This window comes from Oryzias melastigma, linkage group LG5 (assembly GCF_002922805.2).
Source record: "Oryzias melastigma strain HK-1 linkage group LG5, ASM292280v2, whole genome shotgun sequence".
NCBI lineage: Eukaryota > Metazoa > Chordata > Actinopteri > Beloniformes > Adrianichthyidae > Oryzias > Oryzias melastigma.
In genome coordinates this window covers 16,149,267-16,168,310 of record NC_050516.1, presented here as the reverse complement: position 1 = coordinate 16,168,310, position 19,044 = coordinate 16,149,267, and the positions used below count along the sequence as shown (strand labels likewise).

At 41.8% G+C, this 19,044-nt stretch overlaps 2 protein-coding genes across 2 annotated transcripts; both read left to right on the top strand.

Annotated features, from left to right (window-relative positions):
- Window positions 1-976: 976 nt before the first annotated feature.
- On the top strand, window positions 977-9,717 carry LOC112145599 (lysosomal protective protein). The gene is made up of 14 exons (XM_024270941.2): window positions 977-1,039; window positions 3,478-3,635; window positions 3,725-3,836; window positions 3,912-3,962; window positions 4,041-4,127; window positions 4,198-4,353; window positions 6,118-6,294; window positions 6,375-6,466; window positions 6,544-6,622; window positions 6,691-6,839; window positions 6,918-6,993; window positions 9,026-9,115; window positions 9,245-9,346; window positions 9,439-9,717. Exons 2-14 carry the CDS (start codon window positions 3,478-3,480, stop codon window positions 9,520-9,522), a joined length of 1,413 nt encoding a protein of 470 aa, XP_024126709.1. The 5' UTR covers window positions 977-1,039; the 3' UTR covers window positions 9,523-9,717.
- Window positions 9,718-12,483: 2,766 nt separating this feature from the next.
- LOC112145598 (lysosomal protective protein) lies at window positions 12,484-18,338 on the top strand. The gene is made up of 14 exons (XM_024270940.2): window positions 12,484-12,579; window positions 14,711-14,868; window positions 14,958-15,069; window positions 15,145-15,195; window positions 15,274-15,360; window positions 15,435-15,590; window positions 16,128-16,304; window positions 16,385-16,476; window positions 16,554-16,632; window positions 16,701-16,849; window positions 16,931-17,006; window positions 17,651-17,740; window positions 17,860-17,961; window positions 18,058-18,338. Exons 2-14 carry the CDS (start codon window positions 14,711-14,713, stop codon window positions 18,139-18,141), a joined length of 1,413 nt encoding a protein of 470 aa, XP_024126708.1. The 5' UTR covers window positions 12,484-12,579; the 3' UTR covers window positions 18,142-18,338.
- The last annotated feature ends 706 nt before the right edge of the window (window positions 18,339-19,044 follow it).

Here is a 19,044-nt window from a genome sequence, read left to right as displayed (position 1 = left end):
GTTTCTTTTTCTTTTTTTTATTTTAGAAACTGGATTTTCTATCCTGTTCTTTCTATTCAGGTTCCTAAATTGCCTCATCTAAGACCATCCCATATTTCAGTGCAGTCAATATGTAACTTGAAGCATCAAATAACATTAAGACGTGTAACGAAGAGGCATCTACTGCAACATCATGCTGTTGTCAAAATAAAATAAAAACTTTTTTTTAAAATAAAAGATTAAAAACATTAGAGGTTATTGAAGTAACCTGTTTAATAAGAGTATTCACCTGTGTTCACATTTCAGACTTCTAGATAATTGTGAGTACATGTGCAAATGGTTTTGTCTTTAAAAAAAACTTAAAGCATTAATATTTAAAGAAATGCAATTTGTAAGTTGTTGTAATTTAGAATTTACCAGTGTTTCTATTTTCTTGGTTTACTGTTCCTGGATGACAATATTTGAAGTTGATTTGCAGAACCTGGATGTTTCAGTGGAGCATTTTTTCAAAGGCAAAGTTTGTTTTAGATAGGTCCACCATTCACACTAATTTAAGAACCACACTTGTTAAATTGCAGAATTTATGGGGTAACTGGAAACAACGGTGTCCCTAGTAACTTTTGTGTGAGATGCCAGCTCTGAATAGCATAATAGTTGTTTTATGATTATATAAAATGTATTTAAAAACTTGATTAAATCCAAGAAAACGCATTTAATTCAAAGCAGTAATGCAAACTTGTTAAACTTAACTGGATCGTGTTGCTACACTGCCTCCCTGTGTCCTCCTTGGATTACTGCAGTCTGAGATTTCCTGATTTTAATGTTTTTTTTACTGGTTGTTAAATTTAAATAAATGTGTTTTTGTTGCTCAACGTTTTCTTCAATTTCCCTGATCAAAAAACTATCTATTCGGACAGTGGAGATCATGTGTAGTTTCAAAGATCGTGTATGCTAACGCGAATCAATTACGGAAAGTCTCAGCAATTTAAATAGGACTGCGACTGTCACGTGACATCAGTCCTCCAGAAGGGGCTGACGGTGGAGCTCAAGCGCAGGTGAGGTAAGGAGTCCGCTCAAGTTTCGCCTGTTTTTGCCGCTGAAGCTGAGAAGCCCGGATCCGGTTCGGGTGGTCCTGTGTGTGAGGTCAAACAGGATTACGCATGTGTGAATGCGCGCGGTGTTCGTGAATAAGACTCGCAATGTCGCGATGCGATATTGAACTGCGGTCAAGCCAGCTGTCATACGAATTTGTGTGGTCAAGTCAGCCGTTCCTAAATTTTTGGTGCGCTCGTATTCTCAGCATTACGGAACCAGCGCAAACAAAGCCGACGTGTGACTACAATACAATGCATTGTGGGAAATAGAGTTAAATTGATTCTTGTTCTTCAAGGTGATGCTGATCAGAATGACTGGCGCTAAACTGAGAAATCGTGTTTTTTTAATACTTTCTTTAAAAAAAAAGTGAATATCTGATATAAAAATGAACAAGATGTCAAATCATGCTTATGTGTGTTATTGTTGTCCAACTTTAATTTCAATTTTGATGATTTCTTTGGAACGATTAACCCAGCAACTATTTTTCATCTGTTGTCCAAAGACAGATGTTAAAANGTAATGCTGAGAATACGAGCGCACCAAAAATTTAGGAACGGCTGACTTGACCACACAAATTCGTATGACAGCTGGCTTGACCGCAGTGATATTGATCAGCAGCCATAGACAGTCGACACAATATAATATTGAGAATAATATGTAGGATATACTGTCAATGTCAGCAACCAAAAAAAGACAATTTTGAGGGAGAGATGAAGACCACCCAAAGGAAAACAACTAGAAAAATTATTTGAAACAAAACCGAAATTAAAAATATCTACTCGTTTGTTCAGATTTTTAACATAACTCCCCCCATGCTCTGACTGGTTCAATGGTAAAGTCATAACCGAACAATCCGGTTTCATATGAGGATGAACCGACTGTCCAGTTTTTGAACTTCATTGCAGGTTTTGATTAATTCCTGATCAATGAAATGACCAAAAGCTTAATTTAAAAAGTCAAGCTGACTCTGTTCCGCATTGTTGTCACGTTGAGACAAGTTGAGGACGTGTTGTTTAACAAAAGATTTAAGCAAGATTAACGTTGTATTTGTGCTGCACGAAAAAAATAAGAAAACACAATTTTTGCAAAATCTAATGTTTAAAATCATAGATATGCTTCTAAAATATGTCTAACTTAAGTTAACTTACGCATTTTTTAAGAACTGATACATCAAAAACATTAATTGAAGTTTCAATGGTATTTTCTGCGTTATGTCATGCGTTAGTTATGTTACTTTTTGGGTAGAAGCACCCTTCCGCAGTGTTGACGCACGCGCACTGTTCTGTTCCTGCTAGCAGTTACACTTCATTGATTTTAAATTGTATCTTGCCTCTCCCTTAACTATTTTTTTCCAGTCATTATCTTATTTTTGTACACTTCCATTTTTGTTTTTTGTCAGCTCATTTCGGATGTTTGTTCACCCTAACCTGTTTTGTATATGAATGAATAAAGTTTGGGAAAAAAAAGTTTCACTTCACTGACAGTTAAACGTACTTTAAGGATTATAACAACAACATTTACCCACCACAACATGACAAAATCTTATCAAGTCTTTAAGCATTTATATAAAACATGAATGCATAATTTAAACTCAAGCAAGGTTGACTTTATTCATTGTACATTTTTTTATTAATATCAAGTGACTAACTGGGGCTCCACTATGTGTCCTCTCTAGATGTGTGTTATAACCATTGACTGTATAAAAGAACTGGACTGAGTGACCCCACCCCTTTTCTATTCCAAACAGGAAGTAGCTCCTGGCTCCAAGAAGGCAAAATCCCATAGACTTCTATAAATAGCTATTTTTCAGTCATTATATTTGTCAGAATGACCATTCTTTCTCTACTATCTTTTTTTAAACATGTTCTTGCCTTGTTATTTATTTGTTTTATTTACTATAAGTTATGCATTGGCCAATCAAATACCTCAGTGAAGAATTTCATTGATGGATTCTCCTCTTTCAAAGGGTACCGCTGTGGACTTCGTGTTAATCTGAAAACTGCAAATATCACATATTCAGGAGAAAACAGCTTCTTCCAGATTTTTCTCTTTTCTGGTTTGGGTCACAGAACTCTTTTACTAAAAGTGGGTAAAGTGGTGTAGAATGGCAAATTAATGTTAATTTATTGACATAAATAGAAATGGACAAAACAAGGTTCTGACAAAGAAAACTCCCTACCTTGGGTTCCAACGAAATGATGTCAATTCAGTCACCATTTTTCCACAGTACAGATTTCGCTCAATTTTGCCATTTTGAAACCAGACAACGTTAGTAAGCAGTGATTGGTCCAAGAATCTGTCAATAAAATGCTTTGAGTGTTTGAGGTGGGGCCAGTGGGCAAAACAGGCTCTTAGTTGAAAGAGGTTCCAGATGTTGATGCTGTCTCTTTGCTCTGTCTTCAGATGCTGTTTCTCTGGTACTTCCTGGCATCCCTGCTTTGTGCAGGTGCTGCTCCAGCTGCAGATAAGATCACTTACATGCCTGGTCTCTATAAGCAACCAAGCTTCAAACAGTTCTCTGGATACCTGAAGGGAACACAGGGGAAACACCTGCACTACTGGTCAGTGTCTCTGATGCAGCTGTGGGGGGTGAATCCTTCATCTTCACCTGGATGTGTCTGCCTCATCTGAGCTGCTGCTTCATTTTTAGGTTCGTGGAATCCCAGAGTAATCCGTCTCAAGACCCGGTGGTGTTGTGGTTGAATGGCGGACCGGGCTGTAGCTCTTTGTACGGGTTGCTTACGGAGCACGGACCTTTCCGGGTAGCTTTCAATTGACCTGACCTCCTTTTGCATCAGTTTGTTGTGTGTGGCTCCTGTTGACCTCTGTCTCCTCAGATCATGGACAACGGTGCAACGGTGCAGTACAACCCATACTCCTGGAATAAGGCATGTTATGGTCTTGGCTGAAGCTGTCCCATTGTAGGCTAAATCCTTAAAGCTGATTAGTTTTCTTTTCACATGAAGATTGCCAACGTGCTGTACCTCGAGTCTCCAGTAGGAGTTGGCTTCTCGTACTCAGACGATGAGAAATATACCACCAACGACACAGAGGTCAGTCGGCTCTGAAGCTTTTTCTGATGGATCTGGTGTCCAGATGTGTAAAATGTTGTTGTATTTGCAGGTGTCCCTGAACAACTACCTGGCTCTGAAGGACTTCTTCCGCCTGTTCCCAGAGTTCAGCAAGAACCAACTCTTCCTGATGGGAGAGGGTTATGGAGGAATCTATATCCCGACGCTTGCTGAGAGAGTGATGGAGGACACCGACATCAACTTGCAGGTATGGATGTGACCCCAGTGCGAGCCCCCCCAGATTCTGTGCACTTCAGGAGCATTGTGGGATTGGGAAGAGACTGTAAACCTTAATACTGTCTAAATTTTAGTCCATTTTAAAAGGGGTCTCCCTCGCTCCCTGCAGGTTCTTTGCCAAGGTGTTATCACATTATCACTTTGCTCCCTGTCTGCTATATCCCTTGCTCCTAACCCACAGCGGGGCGTCCATTGATCTCCATCCAGATTGGGTCCTTAGGCAAGATCCTTGACGCTACTGCCTAACTGTGCCTCTCAAATATAGGGTTGCATCAAGAAGGGCGTCCGGCATAGAAACTCTCTGCTAAATTACTGATGCAAAGCAGTAGGTGCTGTTTCGTTGTGGCGACCCCTAATGGGATAAGCTGAAAGGTGAACAACAGCTGTGAGAATTATATTCTGGAATATAGGATTTTTCTTTCCAGCAGATAAACAACTTTAATGTTGTTTATTAGCAGCTTGGCACCCTTATCCTCTTACTTCCTCCCCCTCTCTTTGTCTTCTATTTCCCCCCCCCCCCCCCTTTTTTTTATCCCTCACATTTTTCCCTTCTCTCTTCCCTCTGTCAAAAACATAAATGAAAAAGAAGAAAATATATAAAACATAAAATGTGGTAAATAAATAAAATAATTAACAAAAGGGGTTTATACAAATTGGGACCTTTGGTGTTATAAGATACATACCAATTGTAATAGTAAAATCTGTCCAACAAAAACGGCCTTCAGCTCTTATCTCTTTGCTCAGCTGTTCAACAGGACAAGTTGCAAATAAACATTTACTATGCTGGGATCTTTTCTCCTTACAAACCTCAATTGTAGGTTTAAAGCCCCCCTACAATGTTTTTTTTCTTTAAACGTTCCCAGTGGGTTTTTAATTAGGACTATGAAGTTTTTAACAAAAATTCCACATCCTAAATGTCTTAAAAAGCATTTTTTCCTGTTGATCTGAAGCCTTCTTTTCCCAAAACTCCTCTGTGTGGGCGTGGCTTATGGTGTTGAGCAGTGTAACCCCGCCCCTTATCCCCCCCAGACATTCTCGTGAGACACACACTTTGATAAGCCCATGAAAAAAAAAACAAAAAAAAAAACATGACAATTTAAGTGCACCAGCAGCAGCACTAGCTGGGGTTCATAACTGATTTCATACTAGCACATGCTGATATTGAATTCACTTGAAAAAGAAATCAAATGAAATGCCAGAATACAGAAAGTGTCTAATCGTGCATCATTTTCTAAATGTGGGCAGCCAGTGGTTTTAGATGCAGACGAAGGGTTATGTTCAGGAAAACGGTTCCAGCGTACGACTAAACCACCCGGTGGTTCCTGAGTGGAGCTGCTATAAAGGAGCGCCGAGCTGCTATCGCAGCGTGTTGGATCAAACGCGGACAGCATATTTGTGACGGCTAATGGGATTTTACCTTCCAGTTTCTTTTTAAATACGTGAGGCAAACTTAAAAAAAATCCTGTCTTGGACGCAATTAAAATATGAGCGGACAATGCAATAACGCGCGGCTTCACTGAACGTCTGACGTGGAGCTGAATTTATCTTTTTTTGGGGATTTATTTTTCTTAAATGTACTTTTGGCCAAAAATAAGTCATTCCACTTCACTAAAACTCAATTGTTAAATCAAGTGTAAGTAGACTTCCTCAGACTTTTAGGTTTTCACAGGACAGCTGGAGGACGATGAGTCATGCTAGTTGTCAGTAAAATTGTTGTATTGTCGTCTCCCGGCAGGGGGTCGCCGTGGGAAATGGGATGTTGAGCTATGAGCTAAACGACAACTCTCTGGTGTTCTTCGCGTACTACCACGGCCTGCTGGGAAGGCAGCTGTGGTCGAAGCTGCAGACCTACTGCTGCAAAGATGGAAAGTGTGACTTCTACAACAACCAGAACCCGAACTGCAGCACCAGCGTGAGCCTCAGCGAGCCTGACCCAGTCTGAATTCTTCTTTGCTGCCATCAGCCATTTGAGCTCTTCTGTGTCATCAACAGCTTAGAGATTTCAAGAAAATTGTCTACAGCTCAGGGCTGAATATATACAACCTGTATGCTTCCTGTTCAGGTGAAGTCCGTCACAGAGTCAGGTGAGCTGTGAAAGACTGGCACCTGTCACAGGTATGCTCTGTTAGTTCCTCAGGTGATGTTAATCTTTACTTATTAGTGCGGAGCGTGGTCAGCTGGTCATCAGGGACCTGGGAAACACCTTCATCAACCACCAGTGGACTCACCTGTGGAACCAGGTGTGTATGAGGTAAGAGAGTATGTGCCTGATGCTGATCATCTGCAGAACAGGTGTTTCTCTATACAGAAATTACAGTCTCTGGTCGCTCTGCACGAGTCTGTCCGTCTGGAACCACCCTGCACAAACTCCACCCCTTTAGCAGTCTACCTCAACGATCAGGATGTGAAGAAAGCTCTGCACATCAGCCCTAATGCTCTGGACTGGGACATCTGCAGGTGAGTCCCACACCTGTTCTGCTGGAGCATCAGTAGACATCCAGTTCTTCTTCATCACCTGATTTGTTTGTGTCGTAGTGCTGAGGTGAATCGGAACTATGGCAGGCTTTACATGGACGTCAGGAAACAGTACCTAAAGCTGCTCTCTACTAAGGTCAGTGAACGCATCTCCACATCTGCACACCTTATGCTACATACACACCAGGCATGTGTCAAGAATCTACTGAACGCAAGGTCTTGAACCAGCTTTTTGCATATGGTGTTCACTAGGGATGCAACGATGCAGTTTGCTCATGGTTCGATACGTACCTCGATATGAGTGTCACGGGTCGATATGTATTGAGCAAGAAAAAAATAAACCCTGAGATCCTGCTATTCCACAGATCAGGATTTATTTTGCAAAGAGTAATACCATTAAAAAAAATCAGATTTTTTTCAAGCGCACAGTTCTTGGCACTTATTGCAGAATCATATTTAAATAGAAATCTTGTATACTTGTCAACATAACTTATATAAACTACAACAATGTAAGCATTTCTCATAAGCTTTGACAGCTGGATGTCAATCTAAACTGAACACGTTCAAAATATTAAGAACTGACTTACTCGTCCAAACAAACAGCAGCAACACAAGTAAAGTGCAGTATTCCTGGGATGAAGAGGCAGAAGCGTGTGGATCCATGTGCAAATAAAAGTTTTAATTAAGACACAGGGCAAGCAAGGTGTGATCAGAAAACAGGCTGAGAACAAAACACAGAGGCCAGGCAGAGAGTCAAGGATTCGGGCAGTAGTCAAAACCACAAGAGACAAGCATAGGAGAAAACGCTCGGACTGTATGCCGTGCAAACAAGACTTCGCATCGAGCTGTGGTGAGAAACCAGACTAAATACTATGGCAGTGATAAGGTGATGGGAAACAGCTGATGAAGATTAATCCAGGTGAGGGCAGGTGGTGAGTTCAAAACTCTGGTGAGTGCTCCCTCTGGTGGTTGTAGGGAGAAGCAGCAGGTTGAACCATGATAATTCCTTCGCTAACGGTCATTTTTTTTATGTACCTTTACATTTTTTTGCAAAAAAAAGTATCTCAGCTGTTTTTAGCATTTAGCAAAAACTTTTATTATCCGACTTCCGTAGGAGGGGCAATGTAGTTTCTGGCAGGAAGGGGCAGAGTGGGCGGGGATTTTTTTGCAGCAGACACCCTTAAGGCCCCTCAGACTGATACTGAAAATAATAAAATGTGTATTGAGAAAAAATGTCGTATTGAATTGTCAAATGCATTTTGAAAGCTTTGGTTTCATATTGTATATTTTTGCATCCCTGGTGTTCCCACTTGATTGTCAGTAACCAAAACTACCCCATAAATCTGCAGTTGGAAGAGCCTTTGTTCGAAATGTTGCAGTGGTGCAAATCTTGTGAATTTTGCTGCAAGGTTTTTTATTTTATTTTTTTATTTCACATCTCATATCCAATATGTGACTGACTTCCAATAGTCCTTTAGCTGCTTCCTGGAGTACACATCCAGACTACACTTGGGAGGGGAGGGAGATTGCAGGAATGCGGAGTTCAAGAAGGGATGAGCAGCAGTTTTCTTCTCCACACGAGTAGTCGAGAGCAAAAACAGCAGCTCACAGGGAGACAAACAGAAGCCTTGGGAGCAACACAGGAGAGAAGGAGAGAGAAAAAGTGTATCTGTCCTCGACAAGAGCCAAACACGAAGGAGAAGTGACTGTTTCTGCATTCTTGTCAATGTCCACCTAGTCTCTCTGGGAGGCTGCTGACTTGAAGATCTCCAAGTCTATGTTTTTAAAGCAGTCCTGAAGTGCAGAGATGCCACCTTCAAGCCAGGTCTGAATGTGTTTTATTTCTGATCTGCAGCGCTTCAGACATGGTTCGTATTTTAGTACTAGCATGACGGATAGGTGGTCCGAGTTGCCAAGAGGTGCTCGGGGGGTTGCCCTGTATGCATTTGAAGAGTTTTTGTACACAAAGTCCAGCATGTACTGTCCTCTGCTTTTATAATCAACACATTGCTTAAACTTGGGGAGCACAGTCTACAAATTAGTGCATGTAAAATCTCCTGCAATCACAATGAAGCTGTCCAGGTATTTTGATAACAGCTCACTGATGACGTCATGCACCTCTCCCAGTGCTAACCCTAACCCTGAACACAGACCTGTTCTCCCTACAGAAGTACCGGGTTCTGGTCTACAACGGTGACGCAGACATGGCCTGTAACTTCATGGGAGACGAGTGGTTTGTGGAGTCTTTACAACAACAGGTAACTTTAAAGAGTCATCAAGGCTCTGTTGTCAATCCATACACTCACCAGCAAAACATACCTCACCTTCAAGAAGAACCCACAATCCATTTCAAATCCAGATTTCACACGTGTGTGTTTGTGCTCCAGGTGCAGGTCCAGAGGCGTCCGTGGTACTATCAAGCTGTGGATGGTCGGCAGGTTGGAGGTTTTGTCAAGGAGTTTGACAACATTGCCTTCCTCACCGTAAAGGTATGCACCCTCCTCATCCTCAGTGACCTGTCATGTGACCAATGCAGACCTTGCAAATGTTTTCTGCTTTGACTGACCTGTGTCCTCTGCAGGGTTCGGGTCACATGGTTTCTAAAGATGGACCTATCACCGCCTTTGCTATGTTCACCAGGTTCATCAATAAGCGTCCATACTGACCTCTCCTGGCAAATGTTCTTGATTACTGCCGGCCAATCAGCACGTAGCTTCTGTTCTGTATCTGCAAAACACCTTAGCCAATCAAACTGTCTGCTTCTTTTCCTGTTCCACCATTGGAACAAGCACTGCCCAGTTTATTTTCAGTTTGAATGTGAAATGTTTGATTTATTGACAAATAAACATTTTGGTCCAATCTCTGCTTTCTGTTATCTCTTGCTGGATCTGTTTAGATCCGATTGGTCTGAACCCTTTTTGATTATTTGGAAAAAACTGAATTTAAAAATTGTGATTCTTACCAAAAATACTGGCTCACCTGCCTTGACTTACAAATGCACTGAATTTCCATCCCATTCCTAACCTATGGAGCTCAACATGATTGTAGTCCACCTTTTGCAGCTATTCCAGCTTCTTCTGGGAAGGCTGCCCACAAGGTTGAGGAGTATGTTTCTATGAATTTTTTAGCATTTTTCCAAAAATGCATTGGTCACAGGTCCATGGGGCATAACTCACATACTGATGTCGGTGGCTCTCAGTCTCTGCTCTAATTCATCCTATAGATGCTCTGTTGGGTCCAGGTCAGGATTCTGTGCAGGCCAGTCAAGTTCATTCACACCAGAATCTGTCCTCCATGTCTTTATGGATCTTGCTTTGTGCACTGGTGCAGTCATGTTGGAAGAGGAAGGGGCCTGCCCCAAACAGTTCCCACAAGGTTTGGAGCGTAGAATTGTCCAAAATGTTTTGGTATCCTGAAGCATTCAAAGTTCCTTTTACTGAAACTAAGGGGCCAAGCCCAACTCCTGAAAAACAAACCCATACCGTTATTCCTCTATCAAATTTCACACTTGGCACAATGCAGTCTGAAATGTACCGCTCTCCTGGCAACCTCTACACCCAGACTTGTTCATCAGATTGGATGCAGATATGTGATACAACAAACACCACCTTCGACACGCGGATTTGAATGTGCTAGGACGGCGCTTTCGAGGCATGGTTTGTTCATGATGAAACAGCTTTTTATGTGCATTTTGGGATAAGACAAGACGGCGTAATTTATGTGCTACTTTTAAAGTGCATGAAAAGTTGAGTTTTTCATGGCCAATGTGCTATTTTTACGACACTTTTCCTGGTGATTATCGACCCTTTTCACTTGCCATATAAGCCAGAATTGCTAGTGCTCCGACCGTAGACCGTTTACATGAACTGGCCAAAGAAAGTTTTGACGCCACCCAAAGGAAATAACTTAACTGTAAGACACACCCCCACCCCCCACCGGTCTTGCAGAGTCATGCAGAAGTCTCGTGTGTTTGTGTTGTGAAGCAGTGTAGGGATGGCCAGGCCTACTAAAGGCAGATATATGGTGTGTGCATCCATCTTTGAAGAAGTTTGGATTGTTTGTGGGGTGACGATATGAAATGTGCGACAGCCACACACAGTGACAGGCAGAGCCTCAGGAATCAAGTCTGTCATAGTACTGAAAAGTTAAGTAAGTTCGATTGTAAATGGATCACTTAGATGTTTTAAGCTAAAGCACTTCCATAGAACTTCCACTGGATGGCAGTGTGAGACACCAGATTCTTTATTTCATGATCGATTGAGGATATTGTTTTGACTCTCTGACTTTTCTTCTGCCATGATATAAACGCTTGTGCGCAGCTGAATCAAAAAATGTCAAGTCAGAGTTGTTTTACTTCAGGGTAGGAAAAAAAAACTAATGAAAAATAACAAATATGTCACAATAATTTGTTTGTTAGTGTTCCAAAGGTAATAAATGATCATATATGTGGATATTGTTCACTCTAAAAGGATTAAGAAAATCATGGTACGGCCCCTTTAAAAGTGGGGTCTTCTGGACCTCACTTGACAGCACGCTGAACTTTTCTAAAACATTTTTTTCAAGAATTTTTTTATTCTTCTCTGGTGTCTGTGGCAGACATAAAATCCTCTCCACCTTTGTCCATGGGAGGGATCACACAAGGATGGGGTTATACGGAATCCAGAAGATGGCTAAGAGGTAAACCTTACTGACCGGTTTTGTTGGAGTGTTGTTGATATACAACACTTGGTGACGTCAGCACGATGTGAACCGCTAGTTTTCGTGGGTATGGGAGGGGCTGCTGCTGATAGCGCAGGCTTTTAGAAGATTACTCTTAAATGCATGAACGGATCAAAATATTGCTTTGAGGTGAGTTCATTAATAGAGATTGTCTTTGCATCAGTGACTGAAGTTCCTTATGCAGTTTGACTTTATAACAAGCTCTTCATCTCCCTGTGCAGGTATGATGGGCCCTCCCCCAGGCATGAGGCCCCCTATAGGCCCTCCAGGCATGAGACCTCCTCCTCCTGGTTTAAGAGGTAAACCTGGATGACCTGTTTTGTTGGAGTGTTGTTAATATGTGATCTGGAGCTGTTTGCTGATCTTGCAATCTTTGTTTTAGGACCTCCTCCTCCCGGGATGAGACCACCCCCTCGACCCTAATGCATCCTCCCACTCAGTTGTACAGATTTTTTATTTCATTATTTTGTACCTGTGAGTTTCAGTTTTCAAAAAACAGTGTCCCTAGTAACTTGTTTGAGATGCCAGCTCTAAATAACATAATAGTTGTTTTGTAATTATATAAAATGTATTTAAAACCTTGATTAAATCCAAGAAAGCAGATTTAATTCAAAGTAGTAAAGCAAACTTGTTAAATTTAACAGGATCTTGTTGCTGCACTGCCTCCCTGTGTCCTCCTTGGATTACTGCAGTCTGAGATTTCCTGATTTTATTTTTTCCACTGGTTGTTAAATGTTAATAAAATAGTTTTTGTTGCTCAACGTTTTCCTCAATTTCCCTGATCAGAGCAAAACAAACAAAAAAAACCCCAAAAAGCAATTGATTCGGATAGTGGAGATTATCTGTCATTTCAAAGATCGTGTATGCTAACGAATTATTTACGGAAAATCTAATCAATTTAAACAGTCATGTGAGGAACCAGCACAAGTCACGTGACCTGCGACTGTCATGTGACATTAGCCCTCCAGCAAGCGGCTGACAGTGGATCTCGAAGGCAGGTGAGGTAAGTGAAGTCCGCTCAAGTTTCGCCTGTTTTTGCCTCTTATGTGGCGAAACCCGGTTCCGGTTCGGGTAGTCCTGCGTGAGGTCAAACAAGATTGTGCGCATGTGTGAGCGCGCGCGGTGCTCGTGGAGGTGTGCAGATGCGAAATTGATCCCCAACCAAAAACCAAAACATCTCCGGGAAGAGATGAAGACCATTCACAAGAAAATAATCTGAAAAGATCATCGAACCGGAAACGAAACAGAAATTAAAAATCTACACGTTTGTTCGGGTTTTAACAGAGCTTCCTCCCATCCTTTGACTGGTTGAATGGGAAAATCTGAACCGAACAATCCGGTTTTATATGCGGGGGAACCGAAAATCCGGTTTTTGAACTTCATAGCAGGTTCTGATCAATTCCTGATCAGTGAGATGAACAAAAACTTCATTTAAAAAGTTAAGCGGATTCTGTTCCGCATTGGCTGTCACGTCATACGTCACGTCGAGACAAGTTTAGGTCATGCTGTTTACCAGTCTAACGGAGGATTCAAGCACAGTTCACTTTGAACTTGTGCTGCACGAAATACATTGATATTTTTTTCAAGAAAACATTATTTCTCTCAGAATGTATTGCTTAAAATCATAAATCTGCTTCTAAAATATGTTTAAAGTAAGTTAACTCATATTTTCTAAGAATCAATACAACGAAAATATTAATTGAAGTTTTGTTTCTATCTTCTGCGTTATGTAATGTATTTGTTATGTTCCTGTTGCGTAAAAAGAAAGTTACTCTTTAGCGCCTCCTGCTGCAGCTGAACATTTGCGCATGCGCACCATCCTGTTCCTGTAAGCAGTTTCACTTCATCGTAATTGATCGTACTTTAACCGTTATAACTGAGCTGCAATGTCCTCCACAATTTATGTTAATTTACTTTCATTAAAATAAAATAGAACTTTAACAATCTAAATGTAAATTACAGCATTTACCACACACACACTTGACTTTACACTAAATCTTGTAAAGTTTTTGTGCATTTATATAAAACATTAATGCAGAATTTAACCCCAAGCAAGGCTTACAATCTTAATTGTGATGTTTTTTTTTTTTATTTATATCAATTGACAAACTGGGGCCCCACCAGCATGCGTCCTCCCTCTCTAGATGTGTGTAATGACTATTGACTGTATAAGAGAACTGGGTTGAGTGACCCCCACCCCCTTTGCATTCCAAACAGGAAGTAGCTGCTGGCTCCAAGAAGGCAGACCCCTACTTCCCATCATGCATCTGTTTACAGTCTCTCCTGCTGGCTTACAGCCCCTTACAATTCCAACTTAACATTACCAACAAAAATGACAAGGGAAAAAGAAGACGTACACGGATCTATTTGTCTGCAAGTGAATGCATCAGAACGGCCCCTCAGAAATCCAATAATAAGCTTAGTTTTCCCTAAATGTGTCCCCCTTTATCACAAAAAATGCTAAAAGTACATGTTAAAAACACCAAGAACACGACTGTTATTGGAATGGGTCTTTAAAATAATTAAAATTTGAACATACGTGTGAGAAACTCCTGAACAATCTAAAAATCAAGCAGATGAATTTAAGGAAGTGAATACAGAGGGTTGATATTTAACTAAATTGAAACAGTTGAGTAATGAATAATTTATCCCACAGATGATCGTGACTGTGCAGAACAGAAAGTCGAACTACTAATCAGGGCCATGAAACATGTCTGAGATAAATGCACTGGAAACAGAACCAAACCTCAGATTTCTCAAACACGACCAGGGAAACGTCCTCCGCGAAGTCTTTTGTATGCTTTCTGATAGTGAGTCGCCATCTTGAGTCTAAATAAAACCTCATCAATCCAAAAATGGAAACAACCAAGCAGCCCGCAGGGAACAGAGAGGGATCATTGTATCACCGCGGAGATGTGGGGATCAGTGTCAGGCGTAGGGTCAAAAAGGAGAATGAAACTAATGATGAAGGTCACATTTGTAAGACATTTTCTAGTTCCTCCAGGAAACATCTGAACTCTTTCTTAAACTGTGGTTCATTTTCATCATCCTGGTTCTTGTTTAGTTTCTTACATTACTGTCTCTATTTGAAAGAAGTTCCAGATGTTGATGCTGTCTCTTTGTTCTGTCTTCAGATGCTGTTTCTCTGGTACTTCCTGGCATCCCTGCTTTGTGCAGGTGCTGCTCCAGCTGCAGATGAGATCACTTACCTGCCTGGTCTCCAGAAGCAGCCAAGCTTCAAACAGTTCTCTGGGTACCTGAGCGGAACCGAGGGGAAACACCTGCACTACTGGTCAGTGTCTCTGATGCACCTGTGGGGGGTGAATCCTTCATCTTCACCTGGATGTGTCTGCCTCATCTGAGCTGCTGCTTCATTTTTAGGTTCGTGGAATCCCAGAGTGATCCGTCTCAAGACCCGGTGGTGTTGTGGTTGAATGGCGGACCGGGCTGTAGCTCTTTGGACGGGTTGCTTACGGAGCATGGACCTTTTCTGGTAGCTTTCAGTTGACCTGACCTCCTTTTGCATCAGTTTGTTGTGTGTGGCTCCTGCTGACCTCTGTCTCCTCAGATCATGGATGATGGTTCAACGCTGCAGTACAACCCATACTCCTGGAACAAGGCATGTTAGGGTCTTGGCTGAAGCTGTCCTATTGTTGGCTAAATTCTTAAAGCTGATTAGTTTTCTTTTCACATGCAGATTGCCAACGTGCTGTACCTCGAGTCTCCAGTAGGAGTTGGCTTCTCGTACTCAGACGATGAGAAATATACCACCAACGACACAGAGGTCAGTCGGCTCTGAAGCTTTTTCTGACCGTTGGATCTGGTGTCCAGATGTGTAAAATGTTGTTGTATTTGCAGGTGTCCCTGAACAACTACCTGGCTCTGAAGGACTTCTTCCGCCTGTTCCCAGAGTTCAGCAAGAACCAACTCTTCCTGACCGGAGAGAGTTATGGAGGAATCTACATCCCGACGCTCGCTGAGAGAGTGATGGAGGACGCCGACCTCAACCTTCAGGTATGGATGTGACTCCAGTGAGAGCCCCCCCTGATTCTGTGCACTTCAGGAGCATTGCGGGATTGGGAAGATGCTATAAACCAGTGGTCCCTAACCACCGGGCCTCGGACCGGTCCATGGGTCACTTGGTAAAGGGCTACAGACAGAAAAAAAGGACTACATGCTATAACTTTGATTATTTCCATTTAGCCTATTATGTGATCCTGATGGAAGTTTTGTTTTGGAAAACTGCCGGATTCTGTTCACAACATCTGTCTCAGTCTCTTGACTTAAAGCAGCTACTGTACATGCATGGCTACCTGCATTGCTAAGTTAGTAGCCTAGTTGAGTAGCATCCTTTCAATTGGAAATTTCTCTTTTTCGTTACATTTTACAACTATTTTTGGCCAAAAATAAGTCATTCCACTTCACTAAAACTCAAATGTTAAATCAAGTGTAAGTAGACTTCCTCAGACTCTTAGGTTTTCACAGGACAGCTGGAGGACGATGAGTCATGCTGGCTGTCAGTAAAGTTGTTGTATTGTCGTCTCCCGGCAGGGGGTCGCCGTGGGAAACGGGATGTCAAGTTATGAGCTAAACGACAACTCTCTGGTGTTCTTCGCGTACTACCACGGCCTGCTGGGAAGCCAGCTGTGGTCGGAGCTGCAGACCTACTGCTGCAAAGATGGAAAGTGTGACTTCTACAACAACCAGAACCCGAACTGCAGCACCAGCGTGAGCCTCAGCGAGCCTGACCCAGTCTGAATTCTTATTTGCTGCCATCAGCCATTTGAGCTCTTCTGTGTCATCCACAGCTTGGAGATGTCCAGGACATTGTCTACAGCTCAGGGCTGAATATGTACAACCTGTATGCTTCCTGTCCAGGTGGAGTCCGTCACAGAGTCAGGTGAGCTGTGAAAGACTGGCACCTGTCACAGGTATGCTCTGTTAGTTCCTCAGGTGATGTTAATCTTTACTTATTAGTGCGGAGCGTGGTCAGCTGGTCATCAGGGACCTGGGAAACACCTTTATCAACCACCAGTGGACTCACCTGTGGAACCAGGTGTGTATGAGGTAAGAGAGTATGTGCCTGATGCTGATCACCTGCAGAACAGGTGTTTCTCTTTACAGAAATTACTGTCTCTGGTCGCTCTGCACGAGTCTGTCCGTCTGGACCCACCCTGCACAAACTCCACCCCTTCAACGCTCTACCTCAACAATCAGTATGTGAAGAAAGCTCTGCACATCAGCCCTAAGGCTCTGGACTGGGTCATCTGCAGGTGAGTCCCACACCTGTTCTCCTGGAGCATCAGTAGACATCCAGTTCTTCTTCATCACCTGATTTGATTGTGTCGTTGTAGCGCTGAGGTGAATCTGAACTATGGCAGGCTTTACATGGACGTCAGGAAACAGTACCTGAAGCTGCTCTCTGCTATGGTCAGTGAACGCATCTTCACATCTTATGCTACGTTCACACCGGGCATGTAAACGCAGGTTCTTGAACGTGGTCTGTTGTTAGCTGAATACTACCCCATGAATGTCGGTGCAAAATTTTGCTGTGGTGCAAATCTTTTGGCTTTTTCTTTCACAGCTCTAATCCGTTATATGACTGACTTAGTGTCATATAATTCTGTCCGGACACAAACAGTAATTAGTAATTTCTCCTTCATGATCACTTCTTAAACAATTGGCACTTTCGAGTATTAAAAAGAACAACACCCAAACATCACTAACAAATCCAAGTCCCTGATTGGTCAAATTTCAACTGGTTTACCTTTTACTGCACAAATTGTTAAATAAGCCTTAAAACTGACTTAAAAATGTATTTAGAGACACGTCAATGTGAGAATTTTGAACGCAGAAGTCCAAAATGTGCATTTACATGAAGACTTTTTACATGAACTTACATAGACTTTTTATTGGAAGCGGTTGCTTGAAGACCGATTAGAACGTAGCATTAGACATGTTTGACCGGTAGAAACAATAAACTGGCAGGATTTTGAATCACATGAGATTCTTGTTAGCATGGTGTGTGATAGATGAATTCATACAGACCTGATCCAGACCTGTTCTCCCTACAGAAGTACCGGGTTCTGGTCTACAACGGTGACGTGGACATGGCCTGTAACTTCATGGGAGACGAGTGGTTTGTGGAGTCTTTGCAACAACAGGTAACTTTAAAGAGTCAGTTCACAATCCATACACCCACAAACACAACGTTCCCCACCTTCAGGAAGAACCCACAATGCACTTCAAATCCAGATTTCACACGTGTGTGTTTGTGGTCCAGGTGCAGGTCCAGAGGCGTCCGTGGTACTATGAGGCTGTGGACGGTCGGCAGGTTGGAGGTTTTGTCAAGGAGTTTGACAACATTACCTTCCTCACCGTAAAGGTATGCACCCTCCTCATCCTCAGTGACCTGTCATGTGATCAATGCAGACCTAGCTGACAAATGTTTTCTTCTTTGACTGACCTGTGTCCTCTGCAGGGTTCGGGTCACATGGTTCCTACAGATAAGCCCGTCGCCGCCTTTGCCATGTTCACCAGGTTCATCAAGAAGCAGCCATACTGACCTCTCCCTGCAAATGTTCTTGATTACTGCCGGCCAATCAGCACGCAGCTTCTGTGCTGCATCTGCAAAACCCCTTAACCAATCAAACTGTCTGCTTCTTTTCTTGTTCCATCATTTCATCAAGCACTGCCCAATTTATTTTCAGTTTGAATGTGAAATGTTTGATTTACTGACAAATAAACAATTTTTTTTAAAGAGATGGTCCAACCTTGGTTTTCTGTTCTGCCCAGAAGTGTGAAGTCATGAGCAACATTTACCTTTGTAAAAAAAAATTACTCCAAAATGCATTTTTTTTAATGTACCACAGTTTTTACTTTTACAGTTTCCTTTGCTTTTTATCCTGGTTTGTCTTTTGTTGGATCAATTCTATTGGTCTAAACCCTTCTGGATTATTGGAAAAGAATTGAATTTTAAAATCGTGATTCATATGTGATTTTATCCTTCATTTTCATTTTGGTCATTACAAAAATCTCAGTTTAATATTGGGATTTAACAATGTGTAAAACATTTCACAGTGAATCTACCTAGTTTAGTAATTTACTCACAATTTACTTTTTTTAGTTTGAATTCACTAAATATTTAGATCATTTATTCAGCTCTAGAACAGTTTTGAATACTCGAGTTACTTCAGCAAGTGACTGCTGCCTTTTATGAATTGCAACTTAATGAGGAAGTATTCCAAGTATTGAAAATAAAATACTAAGAAGAGCAGAAGGAACTGTAGGGGAATCCAGTACATTTTGGGGCATGTGTTCTATATTTCAAAAAGAGATAGTTTTCACAGTATCCTTTATGGTACTGTGTACTTAATACAGGGCTTCAAACTCAAAACACTTCCATGCAAAACACTGACCTTATATATCAGCAACCCATTTTAATGAGAAGACTTAAGTATTTGGAAAA

What these genes read in the sequence shown, in the direction of transcription:
- LOC112145599 (XM_024270941.2), top strand. Translation starts at nt 3,478, where the DNA reads ATGCTGTTTCTCTGGTACTTCCTGGCATCCCTGCTTTGTGCAGGTGCT. An exon ending in GGGAAACACCTGCACTACTG is followed by an intron (nt 3,636 to 3,724) that starts GTCAGTGTCTCT and finishes CTTCATTTTTAG; the next exon opens with GTTCGTGGAATCCCAGAGTA. An exon ending in ATACCACCAACGACACAGAG is followed by an intron (nt 4,128 to 4,197) that starts GTCAGTCGGCTC and finishes TTGTATTTGCAG; the next exon opens with GTGTCCCTGAACAACTACCT.
- LOC112145598 (XM_024270940.2), top strand. Translation starts at nt 14,711, where the DNA reads ATGCTGTTTCTCTGGTACTTCCTGGCATCCCTGCTTTGTGCAGGTGCT. An exon ending in ATACCACCAACGACACAGAG is followed by an intron (nt 15,361 to 15,434) that starts GTCAGTCGGCTC and finishes TTGTATTTGCAG; the next exon opens with GTGTCCCTGAACAACTACCT. An exon ending in ACCCGAACTGCAGCACCAGC is followed by an intron (nt 16,305 to 16,384) that starts GTGAGCCTCAGC and finishes TGTCATCCACAG; the next exon opens with CTTGGAGATGTCCAGGACAT.